This window comes from Ochotona curzoniae, unplaced genomic scaffold (assembly GCF_017591425.1).
Source record: "Ochotona curzoniae isolate NIBS_2020 unplaced genomic scaffold, NIBS_Ocur_1.0 contig_3819, whole genome shotgun sequence".
Taxonomy (NCBI): domain Eukaryota; kingdom Metazoa; phylum Chordata; class Mammalia; order Lagomorpha; family Ochotonidae; genus Ochotona; species Ochotona curzoniae.
In genome coordinates this window covers 28656088-28681508 of record NW_024466004.1, presented here as the reverse complement: position 1 = coordinate 28681508, position 25421 = coordinate 28656088, and the positions used below count along the sequence as shown (strand labels likewise).

The following is a 25421-nucleotide window of genomic DNA, read 5'->3' as shown; positions in this document are numbered from 1 at the left end:
GAGAAAAGTTTGGGAAAGCAGGTGGATGACAAATCAAGAATAAATTGCTACTTCATAAAGCATTCAGGGAACAGGCAAAGTTACAATGAAGATAATGTAGAAAATGAAATGATACTAAGAACAGATGGTATTTTTATGGTTACATCAAAGAAAATGAGACTGCAGAAAGAAATAGAACTGCTAATAAAGAAGGAGGAGAATCAAATTGCATGAAATCTCAGCTTTTAAAATATACCTCTCCCAAAGGAAACAAATGTAAGTTGAGAAGTAATGAATAAGTATGTGCATTATTGATTATACACAGCCAAGGAGAAATGTGAAATATAGACTTTTAAGAGTTTAGGAAATAGGCTCATAAATTTACTGATTCAATTAGAATGATTTGTAGATGAATTTTTGAGATTTGAGAAGACTGCATAACTGAACAGAACAAATCTTGTAATGATATTGAAGACATACAAAGACTGAGAAAAACCTTTTTAGACACCAGTGGAACTTTGCTTGAGTATTATTTAGTCAACAAAATCATTATTAACCGATCACCCTAGGTCCTATCAGAAAGAGTTTAATCAATGAAGTATGAAAACCTTTACCACAAGGTAGATTTATATGTGTACATCTGAACCTGTATGGCTCTGTTTCATTGCTACAGTCACAGCCACATAATGCATCTAATAGAAGATATCACTTGGCTCAATTTAAAACCATAATGAAGATAACTAAATCATATGGATTCAAGAAAGCATAGTTGAATACTTGTATATATATATTTAAATATTTATTTTTATTGGAAAGTCTGATATACAGAGAGGAGGAGAAAAAGAGAAATATCTTCCATCAGCTGAGTCACTCTCCAAGTGGCTGCAACTGCCATTGCTGAGCAATCCAAAGCCAGGAGCCATGAGCTTGTTTCCGGGTCTCCATGTGGGTGCAGAGTCCCAAGGACTTGGACTGTCCTTGACTGCTTTCCCAGGCCACAGGCAGGGAGCTGGATGGGAAGCATGGCTGCCGGGACTTGAACTGGCACTCATGTGGGATCCCGGAGCAGGCAAGGTTAGGACTTTAGCCACTAAGTTACCATGCTGGGCCTTCATTTTTTCTACTTTAAAATTGTTATTCTGACATAAAAATTGCACATATTTATGGGACACCATGTGGTGTCTCAGTACATTTAAAAAGTGCAATGTTTGAGTTTGGGTAAACATCGAGTATTTCCTCAAACATTTATGATTTCTTAAAAGTAAAATGTTGAAATCACTTTATTATATCTTTACTTTTTAAAAGAATATATAAATATATTATATATGTTATATATTATCTATAACACAAAGAATATATAGCACATTATTATCAATAATTACTCTATTGTGAAACAGAATACCATAACCCCTTTCTCTTTGCTAAATAGCTTGGTAACCATTAACCACCATTTCCCCAAACCTTCCTCTTCTATGTTCTTCTCCCATTATACTTTTAACTTCTAAGGAACAACTTTGGGTTTTACATGTGAGTGAGATCATGAGATACTTGTGGTTCTGTGTTCAACTTCTCAACATAATGATCTCTAAAGTTCATCAATGTTGTTACAGATGACAAGATTTCTTTCTATGACTAGGTTATATTCTATTGTTAATATGTACCGCATTTTCTTTAACCATGCATCAGTTGATGGATGCTTAGGCTGTGTATATATTTTTTCTGCTGTAAATCACACTGAAACATGGAATTGCAAATGTCTTTTTTGACAGACAGATTTGATTTCTTTTGGTTATATATCAAGTAGTGGGATTGCTAGACATATCAGAATTCTATTTTTAACTTCTGAAGAGTAACCATAATAGCTTCTACATAGCTGTGCTAATTTTCATTCCCAACAGTAGTGTGTAAGGGCTTGTTTGTCTTTACATCCTGGGCACACTTGCTACTGGTTATCTTATTACTTGTTATTGACAATGGACAATCCAAATGGAGTGAGGTTGTACTCTATTGTGGTTTCAATTTATATTTCAATGATGATTATTGATGGTGAACATTTTTCCATGTGCCTGTTGGCTATTTTTATGTCTGTCATCGAAATATGTCTGTTTAGATGTATTGCCCAATTTTGAAAGTTGGAGAAATGCTTGTAAACCAGTAGCTGTATGGACAGGTGCATTCTCTAGAAGTAAACAACAACGATGGTACATCTTGACTCCTAGGAACTATTTAGAGATGTTAGGCTTTCAATTTTGTAATGATTTGTGATAGATATCAAAATGTCCCTCAAATAATGGGATCAATTATCATTAAAATATTATAAAGACATTTCCTCACTTATTAAAACTGTTACCAAAAGTAGAATTGTGACAGCTAAAATTTACTGTTTCATATAAGAAAAATGCGGTTCTAAGCATTTTTATGTATTACTTGGGGTATTACAGTGTTTCATCTTTGTTATTACAATGAATAAAAATCATCTTATTTGTTTTCACTGTCTTTTTTTAAAGATTTATTTTAAATTTTTATTGGAAAAATCAGATATATATAGAGGAGGAGAAACAAAGAGGAAGATCTTCCGTTTGCTGATTCACTCCCCAAGTGGCCACAATAGCTGGAGCTGCGTGGATCCGAAGCCAGGATCCTGGAGCAACAGCTCTTTCATGTGGGTGCAGGGTGCCAAGGTTTGGGGCCATCCTCAACTGCTTTCCCAGCCCACAAGCAGGGAGCTGGATGGGAAATGGGGCCCCAAGGATGGAAACCTGTGTCCATATAGGATCCTGGTGCATGCAAGGTAAGGACTTCAGCTGCTAGGCTACCATGTCAGGCCCTACAATGTTTTTTAAAGATTTAGTTTTATTTATTTGAAAGGCATAGTTACACAAACACAGAGGGGGAGAGCAGGGGAAGAAAAGGTGAGAGGGAGGGAGAGAGAGAGAGAGAGAGAGAGAGAGATTATATGAAGATCTCCTATCTACTAGTTCACTCTTCAAATGCTTATAAAGTTTGGGATGGGCCAGGTCAAAGCCAGGAGCCTTGAGTTTCTTCTGGGTCTTCTATATTGGTAGTAGGGGTCCACTGATGTGAGCCATCTTCTGATGTTTCCCGGGGCCATAAACAGGGAGCAGGATTGCAGGTGGAGCAGCTAGGTCTTAACTGGCGCTCATATAGGATGTCAGCATTGCATAGCAGTGTAATTTGCTATGCATCTTCTTTGTATACACTCATGGATTCCATGTTACTTAGAAATCACAGAATTAAGTTGTCTAGGATGAACTGCCCATAACAGCATTATAAGAATGCCTCCCTGTATTTTATTCTGGTTTATTTATATGCTTTTCAGAGCATTTCCAATCACAGTAGTGTTTGTCCAAAGGTAGTTGGTTGTCCATCATGGTTAGATGCTTCTCTCCCGGGGTAGGAGTCTTTGGGTGGTGTCTGCCTATCCTGGGTCTCCCTGCCTCTGAGTGAGGTGATTTGATTAGTTCTAGCTAATGGAAGGTAAGTGGAAATATATGCCATGTTCAGGCTGGTAGGAAACATACACACCTCATCGTTTTCTCTTATCTGTCAGATGCATGTTAGCACTAAGCATGCCTCAAGGAGCAGTATGCTGAAGACAGCAGTAAGTTTGTCAGCTCGGGTTCCACAATGACCATGTGGAGCAGAACACCAGCAACAGACAGCACCTGCATTGGACTGATGCACAAGTAAGGAATAAACTTCATTTTTGTTAAATTGCTGGCATTTTGGAATTTGTGGATTATAATAAGGATCATTATTGTAACTTACACAATCTTTACTTTCTACAGAGTTGTTTGTTGCTGTGGTGGAGTAGTAAACTGATATTTCACCCTATTGGATAGACTACTCCCCAATAACATCTAATTAAATAGGTCATTCAGATGCTTCCATACAGTTGTTGAGAAGCCTTTTTCTAGATTCTATGCTGCTTTATCGACTATCTCTGAATCAAAGTGACACTAGATATCTGAGTGAGAACTTTCAGTGTAATATTTGAAAAAACCTATTGTTTGAGCATATTTAGTTTCCTAGTGTACCTAAGAATTAATTTGTTAACTTAAATAAAATTTCTGGTACAGATTTCATGTTAAATTTATAGATTGATATTTCCTTCCATATTGCTTTGTTCAAGCCATATCCACTGAGCCGATTCCACCTCCCACTCTGCAACATCTGCTATTCTCCTATGTACTGTTTCCTCCCTAACACAGGCCTATGTTCTTTCTTCTAGCCATTCCTACTGCTTCTGACCTGGTCTTCACTACCTTGTCTTTCCTTCATTTGTACTGTATTTTTTGCTACTGCCATATTAAAATGTAAAGTACATTTGTGATTAGAAAAATACTTCTGGTACTTAGTGAAAGGTTCAGATTCTCCCTGGGATTCACAATTCTAAGCTCTCCATGAAACACTGCTGTAGCTGTGCCTGGGAAGCCCTTCCCTCTCCTGGTCTGGCTAACTTCTACTTGATTCTGGATCTCAGCTCAGCCACCAACTCTTCAAGGAAGCCCACTTTCACATAGCCAGAGCCTGGATCTCTGAGATACTCCTGGCATTACATTTTTCACTCTTTATTCTGGTAGCAATCTGCTTACTTGCCTTTTTTACAGCAGGCCATACAAAACTGATGACATAAAGAGTGCTTGCTTTGTAATCTCAGTGCCTAGCTTGAGTGCCTATAATAATTGTAGATGTTCAAAACTTTCTTGGCAGATTATCATTTTGATGAGTTATTTGCTCATAGAAATAAGCAAAGAAATACAATTTAGTAAGTTCAGAGGCATTAGAAATCATATACTAGTGCTCCTTGATTTAGCTGAGAAACTGAGGCACAAATATGCAAAGGTTTAAAATTCCTTATGTTAAGACCAACTGGGGCCCGATTGTGGTGTAGCTAGTACAGCTGCTGCCTGTGATGATATAATCCTGTATGGGCTCTGGTTTGAGTCTTTATTGTTCCACTTTGATTCCAGCATCCTGTTAATTTGCCAGGAGAACAGTGGAAGGTGGCCCAAGTTCTTGGGTCTCTGCATCCATGTGGGAGACCTGGAAGAAGTTTCCAGGCTCCTGGTTTCACCTGGCTCAGCTGTGGCCATTGGAGCCATTTGGGGAGTGAACCAGTGGATGAAAATTTTCTCTTTCCTCTCTGTAACTCTGCTTTTCAACTAACTAGCTAACTAACTGACTAACTAACTAAATTTAAACAATCCAAAAACTAAGTCCCCAAACCAAACCACACACACTGACACATACAAGGCATGTTACAACATACATGATGACTGACAAAAAATTAACATATAAAAATAAACTAAAAATAAAACATAGCAGAAAACACTGGGGAGAAGGCATAAACCCAAATTTGCCTTTGGAAAAGAATAAAAACTACCAATAATATATGGAAGAAAATACTTCATTGTTGCTGGTTTTGAAAACTAAGTAGCAATAAAATATCATTTTACTCTATCATACTGTCAAAATTTAAAGCAATGGCTAGTAAGAGGAAAAAAAGTACTTTCATGAAAATTTTCTGTAAGGGTAAAGTGGTCATTTTCTGGAGGGTAAAAGTAAGTAACTTGTCAATAGTTGCCAAAAATATGAGCATTATTAGAATTTATTAACTCACTTGAATTATAAACATTTATGCTGCTGAAAAATTACAGACAAATACTGCCAAAATGTTTGCATCAGCATGCTTATTATACTATCAATAATAATTGGATATAATAAAAAAATCAAAATAGGAAAAAAATTTAGAAGCAACCTAGACTTACAATAAAAATGGAGTAGTCAAAAACAGCATAGCATCTCCTTCCTGGAGCATGGATGTGGTGTGTGACTGCATGAGTTCTGGTGCTGGGTCTGCCTCTGCTGAGTTACCAGGGTATAGTTACTGAACCTCTCTGTGCCTCAATTTTTTAATAATTAAAATGCTGATAATACAATTCCTGTGCTACAGGCTATTTTGAGAATTAAATAATACCTGAAAAACCTCAGCAATAGACTTGTACATAATATCTTTTAAGTAGTACTAATATTATTATTACTACCTTAGATATTATAAAGTCATAAGACATGTTTTAGGAAAATATTAATAAGATAAAATACATCCAATGTGTCATTACTTAAGGATTCTACAGCAGAATATATAGGATCACTCCATTTTTCACCTAAGAGCATTGTGTATTATATGTAAAAATAAATGCTGCAACTACATATACTGACACATAAACAGCGATTCCTTTAGTTGATGGTATTATTTGTAAAATTTAGCTTATTTCTTGTTATAAAGCTTCTGTCTAAATCATCGATGGTAAGCATATAGTGTGAAAAGGAAGAGCTATTATTTATTTAAAAGGAGATACTTTGACCCAGGGCTGTTAACTCACTGGACAGATAATTTTTTATTTAGTCAATGTTGGGAAAAGAGTAGGGAAGTGGGCAACATTTACTGAGGCTCTGATATATGAGGCCACAGAGGGTGCTCAGTACACAGATTATTTCATTACTTCCCCAAAAGGGCCCTCCAAGAAAGCATGGAGATGGTGAATGTGGACTCCATGTGAAACAACTCCACAATTCCTAATTCTGTCATTTCCTAGTTAAGTGACCTCAAGTCTATCAATCTTTTAGATTATGGATTTTTACCTGCAAATAGAGGATAGAACTATTTTTTTTTTCTCATAGAACCACAGAGAGGATTACATGAGAAAATAGCTATGATACCTACATTCTAGTATGCCTGGCATCATTCTAATTTCTCAGTCTAAAAAACCATATATATATATTGTGAACAGACACACAAGCAAACCTGTATAGAGCAGTAAATGGATACCAAGAAAGTTGAAGAATCTTATCCAAGGCCATAGAGCTAATAAATGGAGCTGAGAATCAAGTTCACATTTGTCTGATTCCAGAACACTTACAATTTTTCCTATGCTTCACTTTTGGCAAAATTTGTCTAATAAAAAAAAAACCAGTATACAATGATACAGGCTGTCAATAAAGCTTTAAATGTAAAACTCTAAGAAATATAGTATTATTAAGAATAGTGAATGTAACTACTTAAAAGTGGTTGATTTTAAACAAGGTTTATGTGTATATTTTTGGAATCTCACGCATGTATGTCATGTGCTAGATGTATTGTCAATGGGACATTAAGACAGGAGAAATTGAACTTTTGTGGTTTTGTTATATTTTCATAGGTAGAACAGAATTCTAACTTCCAAAACAAACAGAAATATAAAGTATGTAAGTATAAAGAACATTAAACTAGTTCTGATTTAACCATTAGTTCTGCAATTAACACACATTATCAGAGCTGGTTTCCATGAAAAGTGTCAAGTATATTTTCAAAAATGTTTGGTTTCAAAAGAATTTTAAATGGTACATTCTTCATCTTGGTTGCTGGTTGAATGATGAAGCATCAGTGTTTTTTGGTAAAAATTGTTTTTCAAATTAAGTGCTGAGGCAGTTAATGCATTCATTAAGCAGTTTTGTTGTTGTTGTTGTATGCCTGCTGTGATTCATGTACTTGAGTTAGAGATGGGAATAAAACAGAAAAAAAAAAGCTGCCATTACATTGTTGATGTGCAGTTGGAATAGACTGATATTAAAACAAAAAATTACAGGGAATAACATCAAGTGTGGATAGAAGCTCAGCAGAAATACAAACCAGGATGGAGTGATGTTACAGAGGCACAAGTGATTCCACTTGAACTGGGATGGTGGTGGGCTAGGGGGGCTGATAGCTTCTCTTAAAAAATGACATATGACATTGGACCTAATGGGGTGAAGGACTGTCCATGATTATATCGAAATGGAAAATGTTCCAGGCAAAACATGTAAAAACCTTGAGGGGAATATTTGGCCAATTTGTTTTAAGTCAATCAAGATAACTTGGGTGGAGTGAAGAGATGGAAGAGAGTGTTCATCCTGCTCCCCGTGGCTTTGCTGTTCTTTAAATATAATGGGAGTCACGGAAGTGTATTTGGTAGGGTACGGATCAGATTTGTATCTTATAAGATCATTTGGGTTGTCTTTGTTAAGTAGATCAGAATGGGGCTAGATGCTAGGATGGAAGGTGGAAGACGAGTGAAGAAGCCACTGCTGTGGTCTGAACAAGAGGTAATTGCTTCCTGAGAAGTGAGGTGGAGGAACTCAAACGTGTTGGATTTTGGACAGGTTATGAAAGTAGAGAGATCAGGACTTGCTGAAGGATGACTGTGGAATGTGGGATGAAAAACAGTCTAAGTTTCAATTAAGTGTTTTAGGGTGAGTAAAAGAGTTCACAAAAGTGCTGTTTATTGGGAATGACGGGATGCTTTTAGAGTGAAGAAAGGAAGACCAGCTATTTGAAGGGCAAAATTAATAGTTGGGTTTTAGACCTGTCAATTGTATGATGCTTATTAGACTTCTGGAATAAAAAGGGTGATGCTAGAATTGGGCGGACAAAAAGGGATACACAGGGTACTATATTTTGTTTATTTACAGGACTAATTCTTTTCACTGTCAGTGACCTACTGAAATAAAGTGTTTCAAAGTGTGATCATAAAGATTTAATTTCATACGTAGGTTACAAACTGAAGAATGTAAGAATGCTGTGTTTCTGTATTTATAAAACAGGAAATTAGCATTTGTCCCGTGACAGTCATTTGGAATGTGTAGGAGGCAATCACATCTTATTTGAGATACACTATAGTTAGTAGCTTGAGTAAATTATCTAGGTGTAATTCCTTTAGTCTTCAGTAGTTCAAATGGGCAAAACCTCACATGAATTATCTTTAGATCATTCAGAACATGTTCTTGGCCAATGACCCAGTGGCTTTATATTATATTCTTGTAGACAGAAAGTACATGACAAGCTTTCAGAAGCAGCAGTTTTACACCTTGATGCCTTCAGATCAAGCACCTACTTTCCTTTTTCAAGCACCTATTTGAATACATAGCAACTGACAAAGCTGTGGTCAGTTTCAATTCCTAAAGAGAGCCCCATACCGGTATTTGACTACAGATCTAAAAAAAGACTTGAATTCCCAGTAATGACTGATCTAAGTTGAAACCCCTGCTGGAAATCCCCTAACATGCTACGATGAAATCTAGCATTTAAATATCTCCCTCAAGATCACAACCTGAATGTTTATACACCAACAAGCAAATGATGTCATTACAGGTTTACATTTGCAGAGTAAAAGCATATCACTTTGAATTCTCCCTTTTTGTATTTACTCTAAGCAGTTCAATGTTAGTAACTCTTGAAATCTTGGTAGCCAGTGATATTTAGTAGTGTCCGGATATTTCTCCTTTGGAAACTTCATACTTATTTGCAGGTGAAATGCAGGTTCTGATTAGCTATCATCTACTACCCAACATTTTGAGAGGGATACCTTCAGGAAGCTCTTTGACCAGACTGTGCTTCTTGGACTTTGCAATGGAGATGCTGCTTGAGCTCAAATGTCACTAAGCAAAGAACATCAATGGATAGGAATACATTCTAAGCATTATCTGAGGAAATAGAGAATTGCCTGGTTCACCTGGCTCTCTTAATCTTTTTCAATAAACAGTTTCCTATTTTAAGAAATAGGAAATGGATACAATTTAGGCACTTGGCTAATCCTAACAGATGAACACTGGGGTGTGAAAATGGACTTCTTCAAGGTATGAAAAGACAGGACTTTAAAGGAACAAATCTGAGTAAATATAAACCTAAAATATATACCTGAAACTCATTGCAATTTAAAAAAATCTCACTTTTAGATCTATTGTATCTATTCATATTTTTAACAGGATTATTAATCAGTTAGATCACAGTTATGCATTTAACTCTCATGTTTATAAAATTCTTGCCCAAATTTCCTCTCAGTGGCAGTGACATTTTTTCTATAAACCATACAAAATGTATTGCTGTTCTTAGCTGTGCATAAAAGGACAGAAATAGTGTCCCAGGAAGGTTGGAACCAGATAATGCAGTAACTTACTTCTAGACAGGATTAAAAGTCATGGTAACTGACTCCCAAAGCTGCAGTTTAGATTGTGAAACATATTGTCTTATAACAAATACTAAACTATGAGGAAAATTCTTACTTTGGGCTTTCTTTTCATTATCAATCCCTACTGTCACAAGTTTTTTGAATAAGACATGCTTTGTTTAAAGGAGAAGCAAAACCAAGGTTTATTGAAAACATATGATGATACAACCTAAAAATCCTTCATAAAGAGACGGGAGATGCCTAACGGAGTTCAGTGTCACTCTGGAACAGGATATTTTCCCATTAACTAATACAGAAAAATATCAGGAACATCTAATTGAAAAATAGTTTCAGATGTGCATATTTTAACATCACAACTAGTAAATACTTCAGTAAAACCACAGAAACTTGATAAGAGACGAGTTCTTAAGTCACAAGATGGCAAATGTCCCAAGGATTAGCTACAGTACTTTGATCTCCAAATTCCAAGTGCAGATTTGGAGTCTGTGGTAGGGGCTAGAGTCAAAGATTCAAAACATTTTGCAAAAGACAAAAGTAAAAGAAGTTGAAAAAAAGGGGCAGTGCAGGAGTAGAGGAGCATCCTGTCAAAGGGTGTACAGTTACGAGCATGCAAAATAAGCATTTTATAAAAAATTATAATCCCATGAACATGATAAGATTAAACTAGAGAAGCACAGCAACTAGATAAGCTCTATGGGCAAAAACACTTCTGAAAACTCCTAATAACTGAGGTGTTGGTGCAGTTTTCACCTCACATTTGCTTGGAGAATGAATACAATTGTTTACGTCATGTGATATTGTTACATTGTGTGTGTAAGAGTTGTGATGAGCATGAGTGAAGTTCCTCATTCAAATGTTCACTAGTGTTCAATTTACTGAGTTAAAAAGTACACATATAATCAGTAAAACTTCATTGTGACCAGAAATTCCTAGGACTTGTGTACATAACAGTAGCCAGCTTGGCTGGATCATGATGTGGACAAGATAGATGCTCGCCATCTGTACAGAGGATACTGAAAGTACAGTTGGCATAGAAGTCACTGATTAGAGTAAGGAAGACCACAGGTGATGAATGTCATGACAGGAGATTGATAAAAGAACACTGCAGGGAGAGTTAACCTAGTTAAGGGGCCAAGGCAGCCCTCTCAAGAGACATGTAGGTTAAGCTATGATTAATAACTAGTCAAATATAAGGCCACAATCCCTTTCCCCTACCCACAAATAATCCAAAATACTTCAAGGAACCGTTTACACCATTGCTGAAATCATGTATTATATAAAAGAGCTCTTAAGACGCAAGCACAGCTGGTTTGGTTTCTACTTCCTCCTTCCACCACCGAAGTAAAATTCATTCTAAGAAACATGAATTTCCAAATTCTAGGGATCCAGCAATAATGAAGAGAGTTTAAGAAAAAAAATAATCAATGAAGACACATAAAAAGGTCTTGCTGAGTTGAAAACTGTTCCTTGGTTTATTTGTGAACTCTAAGATTCATCACAGGATGTACATTGGACCCACTGTTTTTACTTTTGGTTTCCCATTAACTAGCAGTTATGATAGGCATTATGCTAACCACTTTCCACATGTTGTCATTTAATGGGCAGTTCTCTGAGAATATACAAAGCAAATTCCAATGAAATATTAGAAACTTGAAATGGGGAAAATACAGTAAACTCACAAAACCATTTTAGAATATAGTTTTCAAAGATTTAAAAATGGTATCCTCAATATATCAGCCTTGAAATGAGAGCATCAACAACATGAACACCCCATGGTAACTTATCTTTGTTCTTTGCAATGACAAAAATGCCTACAGTATGGGTGTTTTTTTTCATTATTATACTATGTCACATGAACTGATCAACCAGATCAACCCACTCTAACACTGTCATACAAATAAAATAATAGTCAACATTTAAGCTGGGATTAATCTGTGCCAGGTAATAGTTCTTTTCATTTAGTGTTTGACTAGTTAATGTCTTTATATATTTTAAATACTGAAATATTAAAAAGAAGTACACAATGAGAAATCTACCTCCTACCTCTGTTTGCTTCCACTTTGTCCCCACCCACTGTCTTTGGGTGAACATATTAATTATTTTCATTTTAAAAAGTTCTTTCAGTATTTCTTTGTACAAGCAATATGAGTATCTTATTTTTTACTTTACAAAAGCAGCAATTATATATGAAGTATTGCAGTATGTTTCCCTTATTTTGTTTAAGTTCTGGGATTCTTCCATTGCTGTATTGTCATTGTCTTGTATTGTGTGGATGGTCCTTAAGTCTACTCAGCATGGATGCTGTCGACTGAGGATGGAGGATTCCTAGGTCAAAGAGTGAATTCTGCCTGTAATTTTGATATTGACATGTTCACATATCACTTCATGAAGTGCCTGTTTTCAAAGACTCACTCAATTGTTGTGCAGATTGTAACTTCTGCCAATCTTACAGGTCAGAAAATGGTATCATTTAAACTTTTTTGTGTGTGAGAATAAATAGGCACATACATATTTTTTTAATGTAAGTTTCTGTTCATACTTATTTCTCATCTTTTATTTTCTACTGGATTGTTAGATTTTTCTTGATTTCCACAGATTCTTACATTTTAAGATGATTAATGTTTTGATCACCGAGAAAAGTTGTTCGTATTTTCTACCTTTCTCCTTTGACTTTTATTGCTTGGTTTTGCTTATCACACAGTACATGATTTTTATGCACCTTGGTTTATCAATAGTTTTGTCTTTATTTTTAGTTAGGATTAGTTCTTGGTTCCAGTAAAAGAGAATTTTCATTTCTGCTGTGCAATATTTTATGGTCCTACTTATATTTTACAAAGATTCATGCACTTATTTATTTGAAGGGCAGAGTTAATGGAAAGGAGAAATTTCATCCATTGATTCATTCCCAATTGGCTGTAATAGCTGACATTAAACCAGGCTGAAGTCAGGAGCAGGATCATCTGGACCTCCTATGTGGGTATCAGAGGCCCAAATACTTGAAGTCCATCCAGGAGCCCATCTACTGCTGCTTACCCAGATAGATTAGCAAGGAGTTGGATCAGAGCTGGGGTAGCTGGGGCTCCAAGCAGTGTTCATATGGGATACTGGTGTTGTAGCTGGCAGCTTACTTCATTGTTTTACCATGCTGGCCCCAGGTTTTATTTAAATCTTTGATTTACTTAGAGTTTATACCTTAGAATATGGTATATTCTAAGGAGTGTATGGACCCAACTTAATTTTTTTTTACAAATGAGAAATTAGTTGTTCCAACGTTGCTGACATAACCAGAGCATGGATAAAAACAGAAATTCTTTAATTTGGCCATATGAAGTTGTCACTAACTTTCGAGAAAATCACATTTTTGTTTTTGTTTGTTTTGCAGTAATATCTATAGGGAAACCTTAGGGGCTTAGAGAGAAGTAGAATCTTAGATTTGAAACTAGGAAGATTCTTATATGTATTTATTTCTATAAAGTGAACAAATGTCATACATTTCACAATATTGGTTTAGGAGCATAGTGATACTTTGTTCCCTACCTTCCATAATTCCGGATTAGTGGGATTTCTGAGTGGTATGGGATGAAGCAGAGTTAAGTGACCTTTTTTTAGACTAAATAAGAACCAAGAATATTGGACTAGACTCATACCAAGTCCCTGTTGGCCTTGTTGGCCATTTCAAACACTTTATCCCATTGGAATCATGCTCTGATTTGCTAACTAATGTGAATTTGTGTGTCCTTTCGGAGGGAAGTGTAATTAGTATTGGTCTTGGGAAAGTTTGCTTGAATCAGTATTTCTTACAGAGTGAAGTTAGATTTAAGTAAGGCCCTTCAGGACTCTGCATAATATTGGCTTTTTGCATTAATTGGTCTCTCAACACTTCATCTATGTAAACACAAAATTTACATTCATTTATCAGAGCATGAAGAACTATTCCTCATTGGGCTATATTTTCATCTGTTTCTTGACCTAGATGGTAAAAGACAAATTTCAAGGACGCTTGCTTATTAAAATAATTTTATAGGCAAGCATACTTTTTTTCTACAAAAATAAAAACATGTCGCCATAGGTATAATTGACTTCTGAGAGACACTACAGATATTCTCTGTTTCTCAGTGTGTGGGTGTACTCATTTATTTGAGAAGCAGAGAGATACAGCTATGACAAATAAACACCACACACACACACACACACACAACACACACAGAGCAAGCAAGGGAGCTGCCTTCCATGGACTTACTCTCAAAATATCAGGAAGCTAGGAGCATAATCCAATCCCTCCTCCCGCATGGGTAGTATAGACCCTGCTACATGAACCATGACTGCTCACTCGCTGACTGTGTTATTACCAGGAAGCTGAATGCAAGCAGGATTTGCAACCTGGTATTCTGACATGGGAAGTGAATCTCAACTGATGGGCCAAAAGGCTGCCCTCAATGTTGATACATTTTAACAGAAACTGGACAAACTCTGGAAAAACAGTTTAGTAGTTTCTAAAAAGGAAAAATCACAGGATCCACTAACCCTACTCTTCATTGGCTTCCATGTCATGTGGCTACTGAAAAACCTCTAATCTACATTTCAGTGTTTTGATGTTTAAAATGGAGACTATAATGTCTTTCAGCTTTAATAACATTGCTATAAGATCATATAAGTGAACTAAAAAGTATAATTCACAATTTAAAACATGATTTTTATTTCTGTTCATGATAAAGCAAATAGGCCAGCTCCTGATCATGTTATTCTTTTTTAAAAAACAAAATTTTGAACTTCAGTTATTCTTAGCTCCAAGGGAAGATTTCTATTTATTTCTTAAAGTTCTATTTATTTTACTTGAAATAGTTACAAAGTGAACAAGTGAGAGAGGGAGAGACAGAGAGAGATATCTTCTATCTGCTGGCTCACTCCCCAAAGGGCTATAATGACCAGAGCTGCGGCACTCTGAAGTCAGGAACCAGGAGCCTCTTGTGGGTTTCCCATGTGGATGCAGGGGCCTAAAACTTTGGGCAATCCTTTGCTGCTCTTCCGGGCCATTTGCAAGGAACTGGATTAGAAGTAGAGTAGCCAGGATTACAACTGGTGCCCACATGCGATTCTAGTGTCACACGTAGAAGGATTAGCATGGTACAGCACCATGCCAATCCTAAGATTTCAAATCATCTTAGGTTTCAATGAAATTGCTAAATACACTTTAGGAGTACGATACTAGATACCTGTACCTACAATGCTATAATACACTTAAACAACTGAAAGTTAAACTAGTAATTAAAGAGTATACTGCTGTGATAATATGGGGGACATTTGTGGGAGAGGAATATGAGGGAGGAGAATGGGGAGGGGAAGGAAGGAATCCTTACACATATAAAACTGCATCATGAAGCATAATAATAATTATAATGATAACCAAGAGAAGAAAAAAAATTCCTACTAAACTACAGCTCCTAAACCATTGTCCTTTCTCTGATGTGTGTGAAGGCAATGGACAATGTTGGATGAGTAAGTACATAGTGACAGAAAATTAGTGGAAAAGTAATTGAGTGTCAATTAGGGAAGCAAATTAATCTCATTTTTGTTTCAGGGAGGGCTATGAATTGAGTATTTGACTCAATGTTGTTCTTTATTTTTAAAAATATTTACTAATTTTTTCAAAGGCAGAATGAAGGGGGAGTGATATTTATCTATTTGCTGGTTCACTCCCCAAATGGACACAATAGTCAGACCTGGGCCAGATCAAAGCCAAGAGCCAAAAACTCTATTCTGGCCTCCCCTGTTAATGGCAGGAGACTGAGTACTTGGTCTTCTACCTTTCCAGGAGCATTAGCAGGGATTTGGATCAGAAATGGAGTGAGTGAGACTCCAAATGGCACTATGATATGGGATATCGGTGTTGCAAGCTCAACCTGTTGTGCCGTAATAACAGCCCTTGTAACCCTTTCTTTTAATCCCAAAGGGATGTAGAGGGAAATGATGAACTTGTTCCATGATATAATTATTGTTTTTATGATATTATTTTAATTACACACATTTTTGCAATACAGTGTATTAATTCCATGTATGTATCCAAAATATGGCAATCAAACCAGGTTAGTTAGCATTAATAATTAATTTTTGCAGCATTTCAAAGTTGAACCTTTACTTATATTTCAGAAGGAAGAAAATCAAGGGATCCTCTGTGAACTCTAGCCAGTGAACTTGGGGTAACCTCTTCCTCGGTAGCATTTAGAAAATGCTAAAACTGTGGATCCTTAAGAAGAAATTTGTTGCTGATCTATGTAACATATTCTCCCACCAACCTGTAATGAATTCGTTTCTCCTGCTCCCTCATCATTCTTGCATGTGTAGATTAAACGGATTATGCTGTAATTAAATTTGACTTTAACAAGAGTCAGTGCTTCAAAGCAATGAGCTATTGGGAAGCTAGTGTTCTATTCCTAGCTGCACTGCTGACTTACGGGTGGAAGACAAAGCACTCCCACTTCATGGTGCCTCAATTTTTCCATCTATGAGTGAGATAAACAATGTCTCAGAGGGCCATGGTACTGCTTTATGAGCTCTATATTCCAACTGCGCTCCAAATTCCTTTACAGAAGGTGCTCTTTGGAGAATTAAAGACGTATTTACTTAGTTGTTGTGATTCTTATAACAGAAAAGAAGCTTTCAAATGTAATTGTAAGACTCTGACTGCACAGTACTTTATCCACACTCTTAAACATTACAATCAGCTGTGCTGATTTTATTAAAAATAATAAAAAAGCACCACAAAGACATATTGTAGAACATTTTCAAAGCCATGTGCAGTGGTTTAACTGCAGATTTTTACAGAAGTTAAGGAGATTCTTACAGGCAAATTCCAAACACCAGTTTGAAAATTTACCCCACAGTGACAGTTTAATGTGTCCTAATTCAGATTTTCAGATAACATCTTAAGGCAATAGGGCCAAATTCTCCCAGGAAATAAATAATCTTTAATGATTTAAATCTGCATTGCATTCACTGTAACTAATGATTTTGAAATACTCTGGTCAGAAGGCTCAAAGGACTGGCTTATCGGTGACTGCTATCAATGGGCTGTAAACAAGTTTCTATCACACTCTAATTCTAGTTGCTCAATAGAAAATAACGCATTTTCTTTTTAAATTTGAAGTTTCATATTTGTAATTGCAGGAATATACATGGAACATAAATGCAATATACAGAAATATACATGAGTACTCAGAAGAATTATTTCCTTATTTGTATTTGTATTATTTCCTTATTTGTTGACAGGAAGTTCAAATAGGTATATAAAATTTAAAAATCTCTGGCTCCTACAAAAGTCATCCTTTTTTGTTGCCTGATTCCTATTTTTTTTTTTTTAAAAACAGTTATTCATTATACTGGCAGGAATGCAATCCAGGTATCCCACATGTGGGGCAGGGCCCAGTCACTGAGAAGTCACGTGCTGCCAGGTAGGGGGCATGTTAGCAAGTGCATGCAATGCGGGCATCCTAAGTGCTATCATCTAGTGGGTCAAATGCTTACTTCCTCAATGTTTTCTTTAGCCCAGATAGTCAGATTAGGCCTGTAAGAAACCAAATGGACCTTTATCTGGCGGCCTGCCAGCGCAAATTGTGTAATACGGCCTCCAAGACACTGTCACATACTTCTCTTATCTCCTACGAATCTCTCCACTGCTCACTGAACACCATCCACATTATCTTACATCCTTACATCTAATTGTACAAGCCAAGATCACTAAGCCTCAAGTGTCTTCACAACTGGTATTTTGTGACTTGGAAAGATCTGTAACCAATCTGCTTTTGGCTAGGTGTTTTATTATTATTTTTTTTCAATTCAGGTCAACTCAAATATACATTATTTAGACTTTGTTAAGGACTCAATCCAAGGAAGTCCCCACTTTCTCTGTTTTATTTTCTTCTTTGTGCTTATCTCTAGATGTTGTGATCATATTTTTCAAAAATACATTTGTGTATTAGTTTCTTTTTCCACTGGAATATTAATTATACAAGAAGGAAGAGATAACCTATTTGGTATAATACAGCCTCTCCACTATCCAGAACTATGCATGGACATAATAGAAATTATATAAATTTTTATTGGATGACTAAGCTCAAAACCTGGGGTGTCTCTCCTCTTTTGTATCATATAATCCATTATGGTTTCCTATTGTCTTCTTCACATTAACTGCTTCAATATCTCTTGCCTTTGTTCTGCATCATAATTGCTGACACTCTTTTTGCCTTTCCAAGCCGGGGCCACATTCTGTTTATCTTTTTAGCCTTTGCAGTTATGACTGTGTTTGTTGTTCAATAAATAACTGTATGTGAACGAACTATCTTACATAACACATGGCAATACAAAATATTAGGATGATATATCACAGTGCTCTAGTAAGGTTTATAGAGGAATGGAAACTAATTTCCTTTCAGGAAATTGTCTATGTGACCAAAACATGTCAGTTAATTAAACTATTTTATAAGTTCAAGTTTGAACACCTGACCCACAACTACCTAAACAATGAGCTAAATTGCCAGTTAACAAATATTTGATGGTATTCTTCAAAGTAACTTTACCCTAAAGATGCCTCTAATTTATTTAAAAAAATGTGCAGGACACCTAATGATAACTTATTCAAGAGCTCATGAAGTTTGATACAATGTAAATAAGTTTGATTTAGACTCCAGTCTCCCATACTGGGAAAGACAGTAGCAGTAGGTAATATAATTTAATTGCTATAATTAAGGTTAATGGTGTAATGCTTTCAGGCAAGTATTGTGGCAGTGGGTTAAACTGTTCCTTGGGGAACTTGCCTTCCATGTGGGTGACCTGGATGAAATTTCTGGCTCCTGGCTTCAGTATGGTACAGCACAAGTTACTGCAAGCATTAGGGAGATGACCCAGAAGATGGAAGCGCTCTCTCCTCTTTTTTACCCTCTTCTTCCCCTTCTCTCCTTTTCAAATAAAGATAGACTAAAATATACTATGAAATCTGGTTTCTCAAAAGCATTGAGTAACTAATGTTTGCCATAAAATTGCTGTGCTCTTTGTTTATAAGCTAATGAGAATGGACTAAGTCAAATTTAATTTTACATTGCTAGTAAGCAAATCTGGCTGTTATCCCTATCATCTTTCTAACTCTGGGAAAGTTTCTTAGGTATGTATTGATATTTATTTCTTTTCTGTAATGTGGGAGCAAGATATATTTCTGTAGGATTAAATGAAACAAAATTTATGCAGTACTGAGTGTAGCACTGAGCATACAGTAGTAGTAATATCTATTATTATCTCAAGAGATTGAAATGACTTTGTAGTTCTATGATCAACTAATCCAATAGATATTAATTGTCCTTAGTCCAGCCATTCATATGGAAGAAACAATTTGTTCTGAAGGAATCCAAACATTTACAATTATTGAGAAGTTCCATAAGAAAGAATGTAGTTTCTACTCAAGAAAAAAAGGGATTTGAAGGTGCAGAAAGTTGATGCAATTCAGGGCAGGTCTATTAGAGCAAAAGATGGAGAAAGCAAAGGAATAGATAACTGATGCTTCAATGACTCAGCTTGGAAGGCTATGCTGTTCTGGGAGTCTGATCTAACTTTTGAATGTACTAACTATCCAACCTTTTACTAAGACGAGCTCAGAGACATAGTAGACTAACTCCAGCCATATTAATATTGATCAGGGCTTTAATTTTCTTTCAGCCAAGCAAGTCACTTGTCAGCATTTTCCTGAGGAACTATTATTTCATGTGAAAGATATAAACCTCTGTGCTGTGTTTGCCATTTTGTGTTCATGTGGAAATATTATACTGAAGGGAAACTATTAAAATAGCATTGGAAATAAACACATTAAACACCAATGACAGTCTCAAGATGAATCACAGGCTGATAAATTCAAATACATGGTCCTTGTATCTGTCCTCAGAGGCAGCTGCCAGCTAATCCAACAAAGCTACTGTGAGAGACAATCTGTTGGCTTTCTAACACATCAGGCTCATTATTGTGAGCTACATATTAGCCTTTGGTGTTATGTGCATTTTTGGGGTAGGCTATTTATGAAAGCTAGGAAAAAGAATGACTAGAAAACCAGCCTTTGAGGTTACTCACATATTTTCAGTACTGATATCCTTGGATGGGAGATGATTAGAACTATCACAAGCCAGCCTAGGTAAAGAAAGGGCATCTTGGATAGTCATCCCATAATAGACTTGAATTTTCAAAACAGCAACTCAGTGTCTACAGAGCACAGTTGTAGAAATGTAATTATGATAGAGTCATACAGGAGAAGTGTAAATTGAATACACAACTATACAGAAGAATTTTGTAATTCTAGATAAAATTTCTCTCAAGTTTCTAAGCAAATTCTCAAAATCAAAAAGAGATAAATTAATATAGTGATGTAAGAAAGCATTTGGTTAATTATAGTTGTAGTTTTTTTTTTTACATTCTGTAGGTTCAAGCTGTTTAAAATATGTTTCCCAAGCACAAGTATATGAGAGTTTTTAAAAAACTGTATGGAAAATGGAACTAAAAGATTATTTTATTTTGGTGTAAAAACTTAAAAAAATCTTGCATAGATTATCATAATATGGATTTGCAGAAACTTTTTGAAAACCTTCCATATAATTATTTTATGATTTTTTAAACCAGGGAATTTTTGAAATGCTCCAGATTTGTCTCAAGTAATGAAGTTGGGCAGTTGAGAAAAGCTATTAAGTGTTTGGCAATCAGAAGCCTGTGGTCTATATCAAACTGCATCCAAATACTATCAATTCATCAACAGGGCTCAGTACTGTGATGACTTCAGCAGCTTAAATCTCTTTTGAATTGGAAAGAACATTTATATACTATTAGAAAACATCTCATATAGAAGGTATAACAGTCATACTGCCACAATTTTTTCTATGTTATGTTCTTCATTATTCAAGACTTATCAAAGATACTTGGGTGTGTATTTGGGACATTCAGAAGAATCAACTGTTACATATAAACATATATGGCACCATAAGAGGTTTTTAGCTAGATCTTCAAACTCTCACTTGGAGCAATCATCATGGACAGAGGAAAGAGATGTTACTGCTTTCTCATTTTGCTACAGTAAATTTGGTCAAGTACAGACAATACTAAGTTCACTGTATTATAAACAACACCATTTAGAATTTATATAGATATACTAATTTGGCCTAGAAAGAGTTCCAACAAGTTATCGAGTACAATCTGCAGTTTTCAAGAAGTGTTGTTGATTCTTCTGCATAGATTCATTATTATAATCTGTTCATTTGGGCTACACATCAAAGTGTTACATGAGTGTTTAATAAAAGACTGAAAATACAATTATCTCGACTTTAAGTATGACTTTAGCTTTTGTCTGAATGGGAGTTAATTATTTATTTATTTACAAAGTTTTCTTCCAAGACAACTAATTAACTAGAAGGAAAACATAAAAAACACCCTGTAAAGTTAATTAAACTGCAATTATACACAAACTATATTGCACTAAACTTATAAGGTCATTATAGATCGAAAGTAAGATTACAAGTAAGATTACAAGTAAGATTACAGGTAATATCAGTTTTAGAAACACATGTTATGTGAATACTCACAGAACCTGAGACAGGTATGGAAAGATTAAAGGACTGAGATGGGCTGATGTACCTATAGGTGAAAACAGCTATCAAAAGGCAACAGGCATCTGGGAAAGAGCTCTCCTTTTAGTTCGGAGGCTAGAAATACATTGCATTGCCTCTGGAATTGGAATGAAACCAAACTAATTGTACTTGGTCTTACAATCTGGAATAAAATATTTCTGCAGTCATCTATGAAGCGACCTTATCCTGCAGAAGTTGAGTGATTCTTGGCCGACCCGCTGTCTTGTGTATTGTTTTGATTGGGTCCCTTTTGGGACAGAAGGTACTTGTTGTGCAGTAGTTTCACTTCAGTTTACAGTCCTTCATAATGCTGCATGACCAGGGAATTCACAAGAAGAAAAAAACTCTCCATGGAAAAAAATAAAATTTCTTCATTAATATGCCTTGGGGCTACATGAAACTGAAAGGTTGGGAATTACCACCAACTTTCCTCTGTGTCTTAGAATGACAGCTTTCAAAGGGAAAGAGAACATATTTTTGGATGAGAGAAAGCTGGATAATAGGATTGCAGTAGTAAAGGCTACACAAGCATTTTTAAGGTTGATTTGACAATAGGATGCTAGGCTTTCTACTATTGTCTATACCTACAATGCCACGATACACTTAAATACCAGAATTTTGGATTTGTGACTATGTAGAAGGCCTATACCATTGTAATAATATGGGAGAAAAGAGTAGAGGGACATTCAGGGAGGGGGAAAGGAGAAATCCCTGTACCTATGAGACAGTATCATGAAAAATAAAAATAAATCAAAAAGATCAATTTAACTTAGAATTTCATCAGATTCACTATTATAATTCTAATGCCCAACACAGCCAAATCTCTACAAATTCTAGTTGAATGAACATTTTAAGCACATATACAAGAAATGATTTTTTGTTATTTGATATTTACTTCAGATGTCATGTCTTTCAAAGATATAATACTTACAACATACCAATATTTCACTCTCACTTTCCCTTCTATCTTTCCTCCCTTCTTATTTCATTTCTTTAAATTTTTGAATAACACAATTTGTAATGTGCTTTATAACCACAAGTTTGTTACTCCACTAATACAGTGTTTGGCAAGAAAAATCATAGAAAGACCGCTATTCCATAGGAATATAGCAAAGGGATACAAACAATAACCAATTAATAAGATGTCAATTTTACTTATTCATTCGGCTTTTTATACTGGAATCCATATGGATGGTATCTTAGTGAAACCACAGCCATTAGGGAGATGCAAAGACTTGCTACGTATTTGTATGCTACAATATAAAGGGATTCATATTTAAGAGCATAGAATATGTTGTTAGGTCTCAAGCTAGCAAAGCACAAACCACACTTGAAACATGCTGATTGATATGAACTATTGGAATTACATTGATACCTATTCCCATTGATCAAGAGCATAACCTCATGCTTTATTGCAAAGCAAAATGGCTATGTTTTTGATAGAGGCCAATGTTTCCCTAATTCAGGGAAACACTTAAGAAGCATATAGTTCAGGATAACTCACACTGAGTGTGTATTCTAGAGTCTGAGCACCAGGCCCCGACCTCAGTGCTACCACTCATGAATTGCAGAAGCTGCAACAACCTCTTTGTCTCTCTTTGTCTCAGTTTCCTCACCTGTAAAATGGAGGTAACAAAATACTTTCCTCATATCCCATGGTGAGGGTTAAATGAGTCAACACTTTAAAAGCATGAGTATGCCTAATCCTTAGAAATTCCTCCATGGGTATTAACTTTTAATATTTATCAAATGGTGTAATACAGGAAACAAAAGAATGCGGTGTCATAAATACAGATATCTGGGACTTTGATATTCACCTATAACACAGAAGGGTTTTCGGGCAAACCTTAGCCTTCCTTGCCATCCTCTATACCGACAACAGCAACCTGCAGACCAGATCCGAATGATGAATTCCAAACCAAAGACGACAATCATCACGAACTCCTGAAACACCAGAGAAGAGATGTCAGAGAGAAGCATTATAGAATGAACCATGGCAAGAAACTCTATACATATTTATGGATATATATGTATTACATCTGAAACTTCTAGTTGTTAATGTGTGAAGTTAAGGATATTCTCCAAGTGGGTCTAAACATGAACAACATCAGCATCTTACTTTGCCTGCATTTTATGTCATGGAATGTTATTCCTTTAAAGCTCACTAACACTTTGCAACTTTAGGAGTCAGTTTTAATAGCAAATGTGCAGGCTGAATAATGGTTGAAATAATGAGGGACATACCTATATGAAGCTTACAGAAAATGCTCACTTTGAAAAAATTATGCATGGGTTTCATTAATTTATCACATTCAAATAAATGTATCTCTCAGTTTCATTTTCCATGAACTTCTGAAGTGCCTTCATATTCATGAAGTAATTTCATATTAATGAAGTACTCTCATAGAGCATTCCCGACATTGAGTATTCTGTAATGTGAAATGTCTGAAATGTAAGAATAGAGCTGAAATAAAATGAGAAGTTTTATAGAAAACAGAGCTTCGTCTTGTTGCAAGGAGTGCTGTAGTCCTTAAGCCTTTAGGAGTTGTTCTCAGAGAAAAAGAAGTAAATATTTGGAAATATACTTAATTCTTCTGTTAGTATGGAAATTCCCTTTTAAAACACTGAGTTACAAAAGCATTACCGTGAGTGTGGCATATAGATCCTTTGTCAGAAATGAAACCTTGAATCCTACAGATCTGAAGCTTGTTAATTATAATGTTGCCCTTTGGCAAGAACTGTCTAGAAAAATAACACCTGCTCCAGCAAAATGACTCTGGGAGTATTTAGGAAGAGTTTCAAGTTAACCCCGGGGAAAGGCCAGCTAAAGTGGCTCATTAAACTGTTGGTCATAGAGTGAAAAACCAAATGGAATCTGTAAAAGGAAAAAGCAAGCTTAATACATTTAATGTGTTGTCTCCATAGGAATAAATACTTGCTTTTATCAACATTGGTTTTCCTCTAAATGATAATTCTTCTTGTGATAATAAAAGGCATTTTAATGTTAGTTTATGACAGAACATTTATTAATTGATTTTATAATTGTTGTTTCATTATTAAACTTCCCAACATCACAGAATACTTCCCATTCTTCTATTCCATTCCCAAGATGAGAACACTCACAAAATTTGTAAAAATAGCTTTGGGTTAATGTCTATTTTGTTAGATCACGTGATGAATGAATGCTGTAACTTTGAAAGGACAACTAGAGATTTGCCAATCTATCTTTCTGGTATTTTGACAAAAATATCCATAAAAACTTCTCATAATTGAATATAAATCTCTGATTTCATCACAGCTTACTTATAGTGACCTATCACTACTTCCAAGAGAGATATCCAAAGGGGACTTAATGTACAGATAACCAAAACTATGGTTATGTTATGAGACAAAGTAGGAAAATTCAAAATGTGGCCTAAACTTACAGGGGCTACCATACAAATATATATGTATGACCACAGTTCTTAAGTAAAATATGCCAAGGTTGCTCTACTATTGCTATGTTCAGTGAGTTAGGATAAATTACATCTATGTATTCTTTACTCAAGGTCTCTCTTTCTGTCTCTGTCTCTTTCACTCTCTCTTTAAAGGTTAGGGGAAAAAATTACAAGTTTCAAAATTCATAAAGGACCTGAAAACTCATGTTATGCTTGAGGGAAGAAATAGAAAAATCAAAAATTACATTTTAGAATTCCAGATTCCATCCCCCCAATACTGGAAAAGAATTGCTAAAAAGAAAATCATCAACTAGACAGAATATTTGAACAACATAATCAACATATATGAT

At 35.5% G+C, this 25421-nt stretch overlaps 1 protein-coding gene across 5 annotated transcripts in view; it reads right to left on the bottom strand.

Annotated features, from left to right (window-relative positions):
* The window catches only part of KCNQ5 (potassium voltage-gated channel subfamily Q member 5), a 520388-nt gene that overhangs the window by 111811 nt on the left and 383156 nt on the right, over positions 1-25421 (bottom strand). For all 5 annotated transcript variants that reach the window (XM_040983626.1, XM_040983627.1, XM_040983628.1 and 2 more), the window contains exon 3: positions 23452-23578. In XM_040983626.1, coding sequence (XP_040839560.1) covers positions 23452-23578 — 127 coding nt within the window. The remainder of the gene's footprint in view (positions 1-23451; positions 23579-25421) is intronic.